At 34.5% G+C, this 17,868-nt stretch overlaps 3 protein-coding genes across 6 annotated transcripts; 2 read left to right on the top strand and 1 right to left on the bottom strand.

Moving 5' to 3' along the window:
* Positions 1-970: 970 nt before the first annotated feature.
* On the top strand, positions 971-3,262 carry Rpt4 (Regulatory particle triple-A ATPase 4). 3 transcript variants are annotated; one of them, XM_089589599.1, is made up of 8 exons: positions 971-1,118; positions 1,188-1,371; positions 1,659-1,738; positions 1,813-1,852; positions 1,930-2,066; positions 2,165-2,537; positions 2,616-2,879; positions 2,956-3,262. In XM_089589599.1, the coding sequence occupies exons 2-8, from the start codon at positions 1,272-1,274 to the stop codon at positions 3,144-3,146; spliced, it is 1,185 nt and encodes a 394-aa protein (XP_089445725.1). In that variant the 5' UTR covers positions 971-1,118; positions 1,188-1,271; the 3' UTR covers positions 3,147-3,262. The 3 variants fall into 3 exon arrangements, with proteins under 3 accessions (XP_089445725.1, XP_089445721.1, XP_089445730.1); XM_089589604.1 differs by having other exon boundaries at positions 986-1,000; positions 1,299-1,371; XM_089589595.1 differs by having other exon boundaries at positions 971-1,371.
* Positions 3,260-4,620, bottom strand: wuho (tRNA (guanine-N(7)-)-methyltransferase non-catalytic subunit wuho). The gene has a single exon (XM_014364192.3). It carries the CDS (start codon positions 4,415-4,417, stop codon positions 3,260-3,262), a length of 1,158 nt encoding a protein of 385 aa, XP_014219678.3. The 5' UTR covers positions 4,418-4,620.
* Positions 4,621-8,453: 3,833 nt separating this feature from the next.
* LOC106647651 (myotubularin-related protein 10) lies at positions 8,454-14,928 on the top strand. Of its 2 annotated transcripts, none has more exons than XM_014364156.2 (11): positions 8,454-9,025; positions 9,626-9,817; positions 9,892-10,047; positions 10,187-10,311; positions 10,400-10,555; positions 10,630-10,934; positions 11,039-11,185; positions 11,266-11,438; positions 11,504-11,674; positions 11,758-12,275; positions 13,782-14,928. In XM_014364156.2, the coding sequence occupies exons 1-10, from the start codon at positions 8,960-8,962 to the stop codon at positions 12,253-12,255; spliced, it is 1,989 nt and encodes a 662-aa protein (XP_014219642.1). In that variant the 5' UTR covers positions 8,454-8,959; the 3' UTR covers positions 12,256-12,275; positions 13,782-14,928. The 2 variants fall into 2 exon arrangements, with proteins under 2 accessions (XP_014219642.1, XP_089447655.1); XM_089591529.1 differs by having other exon boundaries at positions 13,674-14,928.
* Positions 14,929-17,868: the final 2,940 nt, after the last annotated feature.

The following is a 17,868-nucleotide window of genomic DNA, read 5'->3' as shown; positions in this document are numbered from 1 at the left end:
CATACACAAGTTGCGTTGCGAAGACGGTTTCTCTTTCATTTTATTTCAAAAGTATAAATATGTAGGTCGATTTTTGGGTAAAATGTGGATTGTAAACTTGCCGCAAACAGCACAAACGATGTCAACTTTTTATTTTCTATTTATATTATTAGTTGCGGCTGGTTTATAATTAATTAAATGGCTCTACTGCAAGTAGTAATAATATTTTGGATCAGCGCCATCTAGCGGTCTTTATTTTTTGGCCAAAAGTGGCTCCTAAAATTCTCAATCAGAGCATTCAGGATTAGAGCCATTTAGTCACTTATAAACCAGCCGCAACTTATTATGTAGCTATAAAATAAAAAAATAACGATACATGTGTTTTTGGCGGCAAGTTAATAATCCATTTTCTACCAAAAAATTGACCTCCTATGTGTTTATACTTTTAAAGATGAATTTTTGAGTAAAAAATAGACTGTTAACTTGCCGCCAAAAACACATATATTATTATTTTTTTATTTTACAGCTACAATATGAGTTGCGGCTGGTTTATAATTGAATAAATGGCTCTACGCGCTAAAGCTCTGGCTGAAAAGTTTAGGGCCACTTTTTAGTTGAGAAATCCTCAACGCTAGATGGCGCTGATCCAAATAATTGTTAATACTAACAGTAGAGCCATTTAATTAATTATAAACCAGCCGCAAATAATAGAATATATATTAAATGATAAGTTAACTGTAGTTGTGCTATTTGCGGCAAGTTTACAGTTTATCTTTTACCCGAAAATAGAACTCCAAAAGTATAGATATTCTACTCATATGGTTTGATAAAATCGAATTTGTGGAGAAGGCACGGTGCAACTCGATAATCGACAATAACTTATTAAGAATTTTTGTATCTGTATATGTGGGTCCCATTAAATCAATTATTGTTATAATATAGTACGTCATGTACCGTCAATCTGTCATTCATCGTTCTCTCTTAGTCTCTGCCAGAGCCAGTATGTATGCCAGACTCTCTGGTCTCTGGTCAATTTTCTCTCTCGATTTTGTGACCATATTTTGACCAAGAGTATATTAGCATTATTAGCTAGGTTTCTGGCCTTGCAGTTGAGTTCGCTCAGTTTTTTTTTAACGTTTGTAAGTTAGCACTGTTTGTATATAAATATTCAATCGCGGATTGGTTGTTGTATCATTTTTTTTTGTTAGAGAGCAGGGAGTCTGTGCTCCAAAATCACGAGTTGGTGTGAACTGTGAAGGCACAACTGCTAAACAGTAAAATACAAGGCGAAGATGGCGGCCACTACTGACAATGACAAGAGGGATAAATCCCTTCAGGATTACAGAAAAAAACTCATGGAGCACAAGGAAGTCGAGTCCCGGCTCAAAGAAAGTGAGTACACCGAGGATAGTTTTTTTTTCTCGGCTTTATTTTTGCCATTGATAGATAAGATTTCATCGAACCTAACCTGCTTTACAGTCAGCAGTTTTTGAGTTGTTTACCCTGTGTTTTCCAAGAATGAGAATTTAATTTGTCCATTAAGTTTCATTGTTTTATCTCAGGGTATTGTTTGTTTTGTTTATAGATTTTCAATATCGTTTTAGTTACTTTTTCTTTTCATAAACTGATTACTCGTTCATTTAAGAGACCCAACGATGCATTTGTTTTTGTTGTTTCAGTGAGAGAGCATTTAAAGGACTTGACAAAACAATACGACAAGTCGGAAAATGACTTGAAGGCTCTACAAAGTGTTGGCCAGGTGTGTACTTTAATCTAAAAAAAATGTGAAGCAGTCAATCAATTACCCTTATAATGTTTGCTGTTTTATTTTAGATTGTTGGTGAAGTTCTGAAACAATTAACAGAAGAGAAGTGTACGTAGTCTTGATAATTTGTTTATAAAAAATTTCAAAACCATAAGTATAAAGTAAAACAATATTTTTTAATTTAGTTATAGTCAAAGCTACAAATGGACCAAGGTATGTGGTCGGATGCAGACGCCAGCTGGACAAAAATAAGCTTAAATCTGGGACTAGAGTTGCTCTTGACATGACAACTCTCACGATTATGCGCTACTTACCCCGTGAAGTACGTATCCCTCCAAATCTTTTAACATAGAAGAAATATGGGTTTCATTGACAATGAATATTATTCTATGTTCATTGAAATTTTTTTTTCTGTTTCAGGTGGATCCATTAGTGTACAACATGTCACATGAAGATCCTGGTGATGTCACCTATTCAGAAATTGGAGGATTAAGCGAACAAATTCGTGAACTGAGAGAGGTTATTGAACTGCCTCTGCTGAACCCTGAACTCTTTCAGAGAGTCGGCATTACACCACCAAAAGGTTGTCTGCTATATGGACCACCAGGAACTGGAAAGACGCTACTTGCCCGTGCTGTGGCAAGCCAGTTGGATGCTAATTTTTTGAAAGTTGTGTCTAGTGCTATTGTCGATAAGTATATTGGTGAATCTGCGAGATTGATTCGTGAAATGTTTAACTATGCCAGGGATCATCAGCCTTGCATCATATTTATGGATGAGATTGACGCTATTGGTTAGCACCATTTAATAGCTACAGTATTCTAATCAAAAAACAGTAATATTTATATTAATCATTAATATTGTTGTGCAGGTGGCAGAAGATTTTCTGAAGGAACGAGTGCTGATCGCGAAATTCAAAGGACTTTGATGGAGTTATTAAATCAAATGGATGGTTTTGATTCCTTAGGACAAGTTAAAATGATTATGGCCACAAACAGACCAGATACACTCGACCCTGCACTATTGAGACCTGGTAGACTGGATAGAAAAATCGAAATCCCATTGCCAAACGAGCAAGCCAGACTGGAAATCTTGAAAATCCATGCTAGTCCTATTGCAAAACATGGTGAAATAGGTATGTTACTATGCATTTTATGTCAACCACTCCACAAATTGTTCAGTAGTTATAAAAATTGTATTATTTGCTCTAGATTATGAAGCTGTAGTTAAGTTGTCTGACGGATTTAATGGTGCAGATTTAAGAAATGTTTGTACAGAAGCAGGACTTTTCGCGATTCGTTTAGAACGAGAATATGTTATCCAGGAAGACTTTATGAAAGCCGTGAGAAAAGTGTCAGACAATAAGAAATTGGAATCGAAGTTGGATTACAAGCCAGTGTAAAAACACGTAGAGGCTTGTTTTATTTTTACGATTAAATAAGTTACGCGGAGAGATCATTTGATTTATAAATAAAGTATTTGTGTTGCGAAATAAATATTAACATCTTATACATTTCATTTAGTGTTATTTATTAATCTCAATTTTTTTCTTTCTTTGTATTCTTGTACATTATTATATTTTCTTTTATATAAAATAGGCAATAGTGTCCTTGTTGAGCCATTGTGTACTTTTTTCCACAAGTCATTTAATTTTTCGATCTCGTCATTTAAATTATCATTACTGACAAATTTTTGACTGATAAATTCAAAAATGAAAATTTTTGAATCAGTCAAAACCCACAGTTGATTTTTGTGACAATCAATTTCTATTGGTTCGCTTTGAACCGTGATCAAATCTAAATATTCTACACTGAGATTACTCTCACTACAATAAATGCCATAGACTAGTATCACATTAGTACAATAAAACGTAACTGCAATGATGGAGCTATCATTAGTTACTTGTAATAGTTTGATGTGTTTCACAGGTGACACAGTCACTTGGTCCTCCAAATCATTCTCCTTTAAAGTCTTATTTAGTTTGATTAAATCATTTTGAGACAATTTCTCGTGAAAATAAACAGTTAAAAGCTCCTTGCCCGTCTTAAAATCCCAGAACATGAGAGTACCATCTCCTCCACTGGACACCAGGAGATTCTTGTCATGGGGAACAATAGCCACATTGGTAACAAAATTCTTGTGCCCCAAACAGTAGGACACAATATTATAACTATTAGGGTACATGGAAACTCTTATTTTCTCATCTCTGTCAGCAGTAATAACTAGTTTTTTATTGTCCGTCACCAAAACGTCCAACAGCATAGACAGGTGCCCAAGCAACAATTCTCCCTTCTCACTTGGCTTGGAAGCAGAAAACATGTATGCATCTCCAGACTTATCAGCTACTACAATATCGTTGCTGGGCATGAATCTCACTCTACTCACAGCTCGGACCATTGCTCGATTAGAAACTAGCTCGCAGGTCTCAGTTTTGTACAAACACAACTGCTTACGATTAGTGCACACCAGAAAGTATCTGCCATCCTTTGAAAACTCGATGTACGTTAGTGTATGAAATGACTCGATTTCCTCTCTGTTATGATCTTTGATTTCTTTTTCGAGCTCGAGTTTTGGCAAACTAACGACTCTGTCGACTTTGCTGTCAAGGTTATAAATAACAACGCTGTCACCGCTGCACAACGCGACAGTTTTACCGTGAATTGAGAAGCTCATTTCCAAAAAATTTTCCCGTCTCTTGATGAAAATATATTTTTTTTATTAGTCAAGTAAACGTAGTTAACTAGCGATGAATATACATTGAGATGGAAATACATCTGCGGCAATTTGTATCTCTTCGTAAATGCTAAATCCGTGCAGAGCAGAGTGTGTACCTATAATATATCTCCAAAAGTATAAATATATAGGTCGATTTTCGGATAAAATACAGATTGTAAGCTTGCCGCAAACAGCACAAACAACGTTTAATTTTTATTGTCAATTTATACTATTAGTTGCGGCTGGTTTATAATTAATTAAATGGCTCTACTGCAAGTAGCAATAATATTTTGGATCAGCGCCATCTAGCGGTCTTTATTTTTTGGCCAAAAGTGGCTCCTAAAATTCTCAATCAGAGCATTCAGGATTAGAGCCATTTAGTCAATTATAAACCAGCCGCAACTAATTATGAAGCTATAAAATAAAAAAATAACGATACATGTGTTTTTGGCGGCAAGTAAATAATCCATTTTCTACCAAAAAATTGACCTCCTATGTGTTTATACTTTTAAAGATAAATTTTCGAGTAAAAAATAGATTGTTAACTTGCCGCCAAAAACATATGTATCGTTATTTTTACATTTTATAGCGTCATCGTGAGTTGCGGCTGGTTTATAATTAAGTAAATGGCTCTAAGGCTAAACTGCATAAAGCTCTCCTTCAGAATTTCAGAAGCAATTTTTGGCCAAAAAAATTTCGACCGCTAGATGGCGCTGATCCAAATAATTATTACTATACTTACAGTAGAGCCATTTAATCGATTATAAACCAGCCGCAACTTATTTTGTAGGTAAGAAATATAAATTTGACATTTTCTATGCTGTTTGCGGCAAATTTACAAATTATTTTTTATCTAAAAACTGACCTCCAAAGCCATACATATTCTACTCAGATTATATTTATAAAATCGACTGTATTTACAAAATTACAATACTTTAGACCTTTTACCATTAACTCATGGAAGCACGAGCAGTACAGGCCTTTAACTTCATAGTTTAAATAAACAGTTAACTTGTATGATATGCATTGTGTTACAGAAATCTTGAATAACGATTAAATACATACGTAAATTAATCAGTTTAAAAGAGACGACTGAAGAAAAAAGGCTTAAAAAGAAGCTTAGTCACACAAAGAGTCTCTTGAGAATGGTGCATTGGATTTTATTAAATAAAAAATACATTTATTACAGAGAAGTAAATTTTTAGTGTTATAAATAAACAAAGAATCCAACCTTCTTTGATTAAGTGAGATCCAATGCACCATTCTCAAGAGACTCTTTGTGTGACTAAGCTTCTTTTTAAGCCTTTTTTCTTTAGTTGTCTCTTTTAAACTGATTAATTTACGTATGTATTTAATCGTTATTCAAGATTTCTGTAACACAATACATATAATACAAGTTAACTGTTTATTTAAACTATGAAGTTAAAGGCCTGTACTGCTCGTGCTTCCATGAGTTAATGGTAAAAGGTCTAAAGTATTGTAATTTTGTAAATACAGTCGATTTTATAAATATAATATGAGTAGAATATGTATGGCTTTGGAGGTCAGTTTTTAGATAAAAAATAATTTGTAAATTTGCCGCAAACAGCATAGAAAATGTCAAATTTATATTTCTTACCTACAAAATAAGTTGCGGCTGGTTTATAATCGATTAAATGGCTCTACTGTAAGTATAGTAATAATTATTTGGATCAGCGCCATCTAGCGGTCGAAATTTTTTTGGCCAAAAATTGCTTCTGAAATTCTGAAGGAGAGCTTTAGGCAGTTTAGCCCTAGAGCCATTTACTCAATTATAAACCAGCCGCAACTCACGATGACGCTATAAAATGTAAAAATAACGATACATATGTTTTTGGCGGCAAGTTAACAATCTATTTTTTACTCGAAAATTCATCTTAAAAAGTATAAATACATAGGAGGTCGGTTTTTTGGTAGAAAATAGATTGTTAACTTGCCGCCAAAAACACATGTATGATAATTTTTTCATTTTATAGCTTCATCATGAGTTGCGGCTGGTTTATAAGTGATTAAATAGCTCTAAGCGCTAAAGCTCTGGCTGAAAAGTTTAGGGCCACTTTTGAGTTCAAAAATCCAAAACGCTAGATGGCGCTGATCCAAATAATTATTACTGCTCACAGTAGATTCATTAAATCAATTATAAACCAGCCGCAACTGAATGAACAGAGAGATAATAATAAATAAGCAATTATAATGCTGTTTGCGGCAAGTTTACAATTTATATTTTACCCGAAAATCGATCACCAAAAGTATAAATATTCTACTTATCTTATATGATTTATAAAATCGATCTTCACCAGAATGATAAAATCATAATATTTTAGCTTGACTTTTCGCAAAAATCCGAGAAAATTAGTGCCGCTAACCCAGATAAACTCAGTATAAAAACGAAATATATATGTGTACGCAATATATATATATATATATATATATATATATATACTCTACGTAAATCCAGTCGATACGGAGGGGTCCGTGCATCATTATCGATATAGTAGGGATTTAGTTTAATCATTGTTGGCCATCGGTACCGACAATTTTTTCTCATTTCACAATCATGCACATATATGTATATATTTATTAAATTAAACAGCTTCGCCTAATCTTAGCAGAAAATTCTGTTCATTATTCTTTAATTTATCTCTATAGAATTAATACTGATATTATTTTTAAAAACTTTTTCTTTGAACTTCATAGGTAATGGGACCAAAAATTTGTAAAATTTAATTAACAAAATGTGTGTGTGTGTGTGTGTGTGTGTGTATGTGATTGGAAAAAATGAGAGAAAATTGTCAGTACCGATAGCCAACAATGATTAAACTAAATCCCTACTATATTGATAATGATGCATGGGCCCCTCCGTATTGACTGGTTACGTATGGTGTGTATATATATATATATATATATACGTGTTTATTTCATTTTTATTTGGAGTTTATCTGGGTTAGGTTAGCGGCACTAATTTTCTCGGATTTTTGCGATAAGTCAAGTTAATAAGATAAGGCTAAAATATTATGATTTTACCATTCTAATGAAGATCGATTTTATAAATCAAATAAGATAAGTAGAATATTTACACTTTTCGTGATCGATTTTTGGATAGAAGATAAACTGTACACTTGCCGCAAACAGCACAAATGAGGTTAACTTATTATTTTATATTAATACAATTAGTTGCGGCTGGTTTATAATAAATTAAATGGCTCTCATGTAAGTAGTAATAATTATTTGGATCAGCGCCATCTAGCGTTGAGGATTTCTGAACTAAAAAGTGGCCCTAAACTTTTCAGCCAGAGCTTTAGCGCGTAGAGCCATTTACTTAGTTATAAACCAGCCGCAACTTATTTTGTAGCTGTAAAATAAAAAATAATAATATATGTGTTTTTGGCGGCAAGTTAACAGTCTATTTTTTACTCGAAAATTCATCTTTAAAAGTATAAACACATAGGAGGTCAATTTTTTGGTAGAAAATGGATTATTTACTTGCCGCCAAAAACACATGTATCGTTATTTTTTTATTTTATAGCCACAAAATAAGTTGCGGCTGGTTTATAAGTGACTAAATGGCTCTAATCCTGAATGCTCTGATTGAGAATTTTAGGAGCCACTTTTGGCCAAAAAATAAAGACCGCTAGATGGCGCTGATCCAAAATATTATTACTACTTACAGTAGAGCCATTTAATTAATTATAAACCAGCCGCAACTAATAATATAAATAGAAAATAAAAAGTTGACATCGTTTGTGCTGTTTGCGGCAAGTTTACAGTCTATATTTTACCCAAAAATCGACCTTCACATTTATACTTTTGAAATAAAATGAAATAGAAACCATTTGCTTTGCAACTTGTTGTTGCGCACTTTCGTGCACTCGACCAGCGACCACTCGTACGTCGTACGTGTTTTTGTGCACTCATACCATTATCTTTGCTCATACTTCATACTTGTTCTTGTGCGTGCTCATGCGTTTGCATGCAGATGTCGTGACCGGCCCGTAATCCGTAGTGACCGTAGTGTTGGTAACACTGGGTTACTTTTATATTGGTGTTGCAGACGTGTTTGACGTATATCCGTATATGGCTTATGATATATAAGTTGTGGGCCTGTTTACATTTGTGCTTTTGTGGAGTGAAAAGATAGAAAAATCCCTTATAAATTTAGTATAGTATTCTGTAGTACTACTTATCTGGTTTATTTTATTTATCACGTTGAATAGGTAGTACTTACCTAAAAACAAAGAAGCAAGCGAGCAATTGGACTTCAAGTCTTAAAAAATAATTAAATTCATCTCTGCTCCTTAATATTGTATACTTACACTTATTAGTAAAACCTATCGTTAATTGCGTTGCCATAACGTATACAGCCAAAATCATTTCCGTGGTGAAGAATAGAGCTTACGAGCTTGGAACTTCGTTTTGTCAACAATTCTTGCAAACTTGAAGAAAATATATACCGAATGCAGGAGAGTCCTTACACTGTCTGCTATGATGGAGGCCAAGCACTGCAACAACTTTATAAGCTACGTCAATTTAGAGGAACATGAGATGCAGGTGATTTTGCAGATTTTTGTCTTACTTTTTTTTTCTTTCGTCTGCTGCATTGTGTTTTTTTTCGCTTCCTCGATGACCTTCAATTAGTTTTGGTGCTAAGTATAAGTGTTATGACCATCATGCAATGGAAGTGTTAATTGTCAGTTTTGCAGTGATGTTTTTCGTTTTCAATTTTTGCTTGAGATTTTGTATGAGTTTCATTTTACACTATATTTTTAAAAATCATCCACAGTAGTTTTTTATGTTATTTCAACTCAGTATTTTGTTAATTTCGAATTAAAAGGAATTTTTCTTCAAAGATAACTTGACACTTGCTAAAACCTCAAGACACTTGTAAACACAGCGTCTATATAGTAATATAAGGTTTCACCTACAGATAAGAGTAGTGTTATCAAGATAAATATTCTTGACTTTATCTTTATAAAGCTGGCAGTGCACTTTGAAACTCAATACTGGTTTGACTATTTATACCATTAAATTCTTATAGTACTCTAATTGATAGAACTTAAATCCTATTTTTAAATAAGATGGTATTTGACAGATAAATGTTCTTGATGTCCACAAATGTACTCATGCTTATTGCATTTTCTTTGCCCACAGAATTTATCATCGGATCGATGTAACACACTTTATCAGAATAGTATCAAATTATTACCAGGAGAGGCTGTTGTTACCAAGGTCGAAAATGTCCTTATGTATGAGCCAATTGGCGAGTCTAAACAAGATATATCAGGAATGCTGTTGATAACAAACTTTAAGCTCTCTTTTGTTACTATAGAAGATAATATTGATGTAAGTAATTTTTTGCTAACGCATTAAAAGTAATGGATTTTTTAAATATTTTATTAAAAACTGTTTTATTTAAGGATATTCAACATCAACAAAATCATCTCTATGGATATACAGATACATGTCTATCAAATATTGATACAGTTTATTTAATCACAGGAGATAAGAAGAAAAAGCTTGTGCCAGGAGCAGCAGTTCCATCCAAAGTCAAAGGAATTTTCATTGTGTGTAAAGTAAGTGGTTTACTTTATATTTCACAATGCAGAATTGTATTACCTCTACATTTTTTAAATCCAAACCTTCATTAATTCTTAACTATTTCAAACAGCATTTTTTTAAAGCTTAGGTGCATGTAAAAATATTTATTTTCAGAACCTAAGAACGTGGTCGTTTTCATTCGAATTTTCTAAAATTGGAGATGGAAAGAATATCGTTAATGCTTTGCTCCATCATGCATTTCCTACAAAACATCATTTACTTTTTGCTTATGAATACACGTGAGTTTTTTAAAATCATCTTCAGAGATAAGCAGAATAAAAAATTTGTTTTTCTAACTGTTCCAATTAAATTTTTTTTCTCAATAAGGGAGCCCTATTTCAGCAGTGTTGACAAAGAAGTTCAGCTGTTTCGTAGCGTCAATGACTGGCACAATGAGCTGGATCGATTGTGTAGTAAAGCTGTAAATATAAAAAAAGGCTGGCGGATATCAATGGCGAATCTGCAATTCGCATTTTGTCCTACGTAAAGTTTGATTCTTTTAAGAACTCTCGTCTGCGATTTATCGTGTATTTATAAAAATCATATAAAAATTTCAGCTTGTCAGAATTCATCGTCGTTCCTGCCTCTGTAACCGATAGTCAATTAGTCAAAGTAGCTCAGCACTTTCAGGGCCGTCGGCCGCCAGTTTGGTCCTGGTCTAATGAGCACGGTGCTGCATTAGTTAAAATGTCGGAACTCTGTGCAGACATTACGGAAAGGACCCAGGAAAACATTATGTTAGAAAATATTCGTAAGAATCATCCGAAAAAATTACAACCAGTGATTATTGAATTAAGTAAGGATATTGGCGTCAAGGCTGTAGCTTCGAGTTTCTCGAAATTCGTTACTTTGTGTTCCCCTGGTAATTTTATTTTTTTCCATTGATTCATGACTTGAAAAAGTTAAACGAATAATCATTCATCATTCATCATTTGTCAATCATCGTCAAAATCATTTGTTTTTCAGACAGCGTTAGGCAATTTGTAATACAAGAAAATAATTTTTATTCTTCGTTGGAAAGTACCAAGTGGTTGAAGTATGTGTCATATTGTTTAGAAAAATCTGTTGAGGCTAGTGAACATTTAAACAATGGTATTCCTGTTATATTGCAAGGTAACTTACTGATAGAAAACTTCATATTTGTGCTTATTTGATTTGAAATTACTAGTGCTTGTTTAACTTTCCTTGTGCAGAAGGCGCTGGCAGAGACGTTTGTTGTATTATTTCAAGTTTGGTTCAACTACTATTGGACCCACATTTTAGGACTATAACGGGATTCCAAACTTTGATACAGAAAGAATGGGTGGCTGCTGGTCATCCTTTTTGCGACCGTCTGGGTCATTTAAAAAGTGATGGTTTAGAAAAGGTAACTTGAAATTAAAAACTACCAAACGTCGTTCAAGAAGTTAATACCCGTTACATCATTTGCAGTCACCATTACTACTTTTGTATCTGGATTGCGTTTGGCAATTGTGTCAGCAGTTCCCCACTGAATTTGAGTTTACTGAAACGTATTTGACGACGCTTTGGGATGCCGCGCACGTCTCGATATTCGAAACATTTATATTCAACTGTGAACGAGACCGGTTTAGGGCAGCTATTGTAAGTATCGAAATTCAACAACGAATGAAAAACCTTAGTCCTTTTCTAATCAAATTCAAAATTAATACGAAACTTCTGCACAGGATCAAAATACTCGTCTGGTGCTGCGAAGTGTGTGGGATTGGCGAGAGCAGTTCAGTGACCAGGACATCCAGCTCTTCCACAATCCACTTTTCAATCCGGCTGTATCTCAAACTTCAACAACGACCTCGACCTCGTCGCGTGCAACTTTTCTCAAACCTCTCTTTGGCATACCCTGGCTTGAGCTATGGTCCCAGTGTTATTTTCGTTGGATACCTCACTTGGTCATTAACAATGGTGGCCGCAGTCAGATCGAGATGTACGCTCGGCTGCTCCAAAACGAGGTAGTACAGATGCAACTAGACGTTAACAACACGGGGAGCGCCTCTCCTTCCGTTGATAAACTTTCTACGTGCCTCCTTCAAATGAACATCAACAGCTTCTATCCGTTCAGCAATAAAAAATCGGGCAACACTGTCAGTACACCGATTATAAATACATCCTTTATCATGAGTGATAGCATGATCGATGCTCAGAGTGTATTAACAGTTCCAGACTGATTACAGTAGGGCAAAAAAAGGTTGGTTTAAGAAAACATTTTTTTTTTATGCAGCCTTTGACTATCATTTTTTTATTGCCTTAGCAACGAGATGTTTTTTAACCTCTTAAAATGCGTAGTCATGATGGTCACTAAGCTTAACGAAAACTCGAGAAAATTAAATAATGTACCGAGAACGTTTTAAACGTCTCTTTCCCAGGTACATTTTTGTTGTTTCATGTGTATTATTGAGTAAAGTACGTTGGCGAAAATATTTCGTAGTTACTCAAGACCCATATTTTGATGATTGATCGTTATAACGTAGTTCTTTGTATTTTATTTCATTCCCACTAGGATGATTATTAACAAAAATATATAAAATTCTGATAATATGTACATGCATATATTCTTCTTAATATTTTAACTAAATGCTAGTCTTTAAAAGATATGAAAATTTGTAGAAGTATTATCAATGAAAATTATAATGATTTGGAAGTTACAAAATATTTATACATTATTTTAAACGAGAGGCATTATAATATTATTGTTACTCTTTAAAGTTTTAGATTCTGCTGTAAGTATTTTTAGTATGGTGTATTACACGTGATGTTGCATATTAAACTATTGTGAAGTTAATTCATCGAATTCATCAACGTATTTTATTAGTATCATCTAAATTTGGCAATTTTTTGATAGAAGCATTGTAAGATGACGGCGTTCCTATTTTATTTTTGACAAGTCAAGTAATTAAAGTAATATTTTAAGAAAAATTTTTTTAATTTCGTTATTTTTTCTAATTAATTAACCGATATTTGGATTACGAGATCTCTTATGAAATAGTTGCTAAAACGGTAAATTAGACATGGGTCAATTATTCTTACGTTTTATTAAAAAATTTCATGTATAATCTATAAAATGTACACAAATAGCTTACGTTAGCTTTCGACATCCAAATATGAAAATAAGAAAAAAACAATCAATTTCAAATTGAAAATTTCAGTGGCCTAGGAATGAGTTGTAGTTTAAATAAATCCAATCAATAGTACGCAGTTTATAAGTGTAATATTATTTAGCGACAAAATTCTAGTTTGGTTGCTAATCTTTTTTAATCTTTTTTTTTTATATACATACATATATTTATACAATGGTCTAGAAGACCTTAGGTTTCTGTAATTTCAAAAATCGTATGGTCACACACAAGTATGAAGGTACGAAAATGTATTGATTGGTATCATACAAAATGATGATACTGCGCAGCTTTTAAAAACATAACAAAAATTTAGCAAAATCAAATTCTAAAATGTTTTTGTTACCAGAGCTTTCTTGAGTCCATGTAAAAGTAACACATGGGATTGATTTTTCTCTACTGATTATAAGATATTTGTAAGATACGAAAGTGTTGAATGTCTAAAATCTTTGAGAGAAGAGTTCTCTTTGCAGATTAGATATTGATCGATCTTGAGGGTATTGGTGACTGGAATACTTTGATGTGCCATAAACTCATATTGACTTCTTCGTGTGTTTACAAAATTGGATGATATTTATCAGTTGCAGATCAGACTTGCAGGTACCCTCGTAAAATAATTACTTCAGAAACCTGTACTTTCCAAATGTTCCAGCACATCGAGATTTGGTAATGGTTATACAACCCCGTCACCTCAAATCACATTAAAAATGAAAAATGTTGTTTTTCTTGTGATGCTGAACAAAATAGGTACTACTAGAGGTGACAGAATTATATAACATAATGAACTAAGATTTTCTTGAGTTAAATTATTGGACCATCCTTTAAACAATTATACTTTTCAACCTGAAATAATTTCTCATAATTTTCTAAAAACTAATTACAGAGAACTTGGCCTTAATTTTTCTCATATTCGAAACATTGAAATGTGTAATCATAAGAATATGTAAGGTGCCACCGATTAACTTGCGTATAATGTGTCCCTAAACAAACGAGTTGTGTTTATTTTTATGCATTTTTTTGTACACATAATATAAATATACAATTATATTTTTAAGCTATTATTTACCTCGGTTTCGATAGTTGTAACAACGAAACAATAATTGTTCATAGGTATATATAAATATTGTGTAAATTGTAACGTCGTTTTCCCTTCCAAACTCACGCTTCATCGTATCAATTGTATAACTTCGTAACGAGTCTATTATCCTTTGTATAATTTATTTGTATTTATTATTTGCAATGAGAGCTTATAGGATTAATGAATATATGAGTACGAGAGTTCAAATCGTGTTGAAATTTGAAAATCTAATTTTGTCAACTATTTTTTTAAGAATAAACGAATGAATAAAAACATTTTTTCAATATCAAACTCATATTTATCTTCCATCTTGTAACTAACTGGCAACAAAGGTATCAAAAGTTAAGGTGCATTGATTTTTTGATAGCCTACTTATATATATTATACCGTTTGTCGCATTTTTCGGTGTACTATAAAAAAGAATTACATGTATGTATATGAGGAAAACCTATAAGGTATCAAAGTATATTAGCAATATTAATGAACAAAAAAAAAAGAGAAAAATAATGAATTTAAACATTGTATACATCAAAATCTTTATACAAGGGGAAAAAAATGACGAACAAACACTTTTTTTTCCTGTCACCAAGCGTCGTATTCGTTCGAACATCTGAAACTTTGAAATGTAAAACGGGTTGGTACACAAAAAAGTCAAGCATATTTTTATTGTTTCAATTAAAAAAAAAACAATATACATATGAAAAAAACATTAAAAAAAAAAAAAAAAAAAAAAAAGAAGACGCCGTGACCACACTGGAAAGATGCCTAAACAGTTGTTGAAAAAAATGTCAATTATTTTTAATGCACGTTGATACAGTAGTTGCCGTATTGTACATTTTGTTGCTGCCTGGATTAATTATGCAGGTATCCAATCGCATAACGTTTGTTTTGGAGTCAAAGAAAACGCGAAAACGCTGGTATGAAAATCGGTTGAAATCTTACTTCTATCGCACTCTTGTACGACAAACACACTACTTACGCAAGAAAAACCCCAAATTTTGTTTATTAATGTATATTCCTGTGAAGAAAGTTAAAAACACAATAAAACTAGAGAGAAATTTATTGTTTGATACTTAAACCAAAGTCACGCAGAATTTATAAATAAATAAATGTAAAGAAGATCGATTGCAAGAAAAAAAAAAAAAAAAAAAATTTGTTTGTGATGGAGAACTTATCGACTATAGCGAAGAACGAAGGTTTTGAATAAAAAACGACTATACGCGTGTGTGCAATTGACGCAGAGGGGGAAGAGAGGAGAGACAAGGACGACGGGACGACGGCGGCGGGCGGCGAGCGTTCGGCCACAAGAGCCGGGCGGCTGGGGGGGGGAAGTTACCCAGGTAAAAGCTCCCCCTAGTGCTCATGCACTGTACCAGCCGCCCCAGGAAAGCCTTCCAATACATATAGTTTTAACCTTCTTCTTGCTTCTTGGCATGGTGCTCCTGTCCTTTTCTCTTTCGGCGGCTCGAGACTCGAGACAGCCAATATATCTATATACATACTCGGGAGAGAGACTGAGTCACACATATACCTATACACACACGTATCGTCAAATCGAACGTTTCGTTTCAACAGAAAAGTTTGCCGCTGAGCCTGGCAGTCTCGCTCTCGCGGCGCGGAGGGAGAGTAGGCATACAAACGTAGGGGTGTACTATATACACTCGCGGCGTGGAGCGCGGATATTCATTCTCCGTTCTCCTTGCCGCGGCAGTGAGTGCATTCGCGTGCATGCATGGATGGCGCATAATATATACTCTATCCAAGTGCAATGCATGTTTGTATGCTCCAGTCGCTAAAACCTGTGTTGCTGCACCTTTTATAAAGTGTATGTAATATAGCCCCTTCTTATCGCGAGTTCGCGCGCTGCTGCCGTTAAATTGGAACCTCCTCGATTTTGCAGCTCTCGTTTTTTATTTCCTTCTTCTTCTTCTTCAACGAAGAGTGCAAATAATTCTTTTTTTTTTTATTTGTTTTTTATTTTTATTTTCACACATATGTCACGCAAATGGAGTACGTTATGTGAGTTATATGTACGAATAAAGTGTTTAATAATAAGTACTTGAGTACCTGCAAACAAGAAGGAAGAGAAGAGTATATATATAAATAAAATCACATTGAATGTCAGAAAAATCGGAGCAGAAAAGAATTGGAAAGAAAGAGAGAGAGAGAGGCAGTAGTCGTCCAGCACATTACATATAGGTATATATATCATATATATACCTACCTGGTACTCCTGGTATAGCCGTGTTTTACAACGGGGTTTATTTACCTGCACGTATATAGGATACCTATACCGTATACCTAGGTACCTACACAACTTACCCGTGTGTGCATATGTGTCGCAGTGTTAAGTGGTGTAACTATATGATGTAGCAACAAATCGAGTGTAAGGACGTGAAAGTGCGCGCCGTGAACACCATATGCAAGTTCAAAAAAAAGGTTGTGAAGTGTACTTAATAAACGCGCTTCATGAATGTATCGGCAAGTGCAGTAGCAAAGAGGTGCGGTGGGTGACATGCACATATAGGTACTAGTAACGCGAGACAAGAGAGTATTTCAGTTTTTATTGTTTTTGTTTCGGTGCTCCAGTGCAAAAGCAGTGCATCCAAAATTTCTCAAGCATACAAATCTTCGTAGAAAAGGCGCAACCGGTAATACCTAAAAATACCAATTGCTCCTTTTTGCGCGTGTGTCTCTGTAAGTCTGTAGGTACTATTATTTCGATCTCTCCAGCTTTGTCCTTGTGGTCGCATATACAATAGATTGTGGTTGGTTTTAATTCTTGAAACCTGTCATAAAAAACAATACGTAGCGAAAATACGATACGTGGATAAAGATGTATCACCGGTGACGATAGGCTTGAAGTCCATCAGGAGCTATCAAAAGGAGTCCGTGTCCGTAGGAATGCCGATCTGCAGTTCAAGGACGGCTGGTGCCTTTTCGGACGGTAAATCGGTAATCGGCGTCAAGGAGACGAGGTCATCGCTCGTGAAGAAACAGAGGAGGTGGCGACGGAGGAAAAGAATCGGCTGCTCGACAAAAAGAGGAGCAAGAACAACAGTAGTGAATCGCCGATCGGTACATGCTGCTGCTCTGCATATTATCAGCATCATCTCGCAACTGCAGTCGCCGCTGCGGCAGCAGATAACGGTTCAGCTGCCACCACCGCCGACGCGAAAACGTTCGACCACGCGGACGAGGTGAGTGTACCTACTGCTTTTATATGCCGAGATTGCCGAGTCCTTTGTGCACTCGCATATATGTATAGGTATTATGTTATTTTACGAATATCGGTACCTGTAGCGTAAAAAATCGGATAACCATAAACAATGTGTACATAGATTGGTTCACATTTAGGTGTTTTCCTCATATTTGAAGTTTGTCAGGAATCGCGGGTAATGGAGCTTTTTTTTCGTCAACAGATTTATAAGAGATCGGTAAAGTGGTGAGAAGAAAGAGCTTGCACGGTGTGCGTCTGCCGATGATGATCGAGAGGTTAGGTTGCTTTCTCGGTGATCATGACCAGGACAGCGTTGGTGAGAAGGGGAACGCAGGAGGAGAAGAGACACCCGCGGTTTCCTTCTCTCCTC

This window comes from Copidosoma floridanum, unplaced genomic scaffold (genome assembly GCF_036245765.1).
Source record: "Copidosoma floridanum isolate Cflo_tuat_1 unplaced genomic scaffold, Cflo_Japanese_pri ptg000001l, whole genome shotgun sequence".
NCBI classification, from domain to species: domain Eukaryota; kingdom Metazoa; phylum Arthropoda; class Insecta; order Hymenoptera; family Encyrtidae; genus Copidosoma; species Copidosoma floridanum.
The sequence above is the reverse complement of the archived record's forward strand: the minus strand, read 5'-3'. Positions and strand labels throughout refer to the sequence as shown.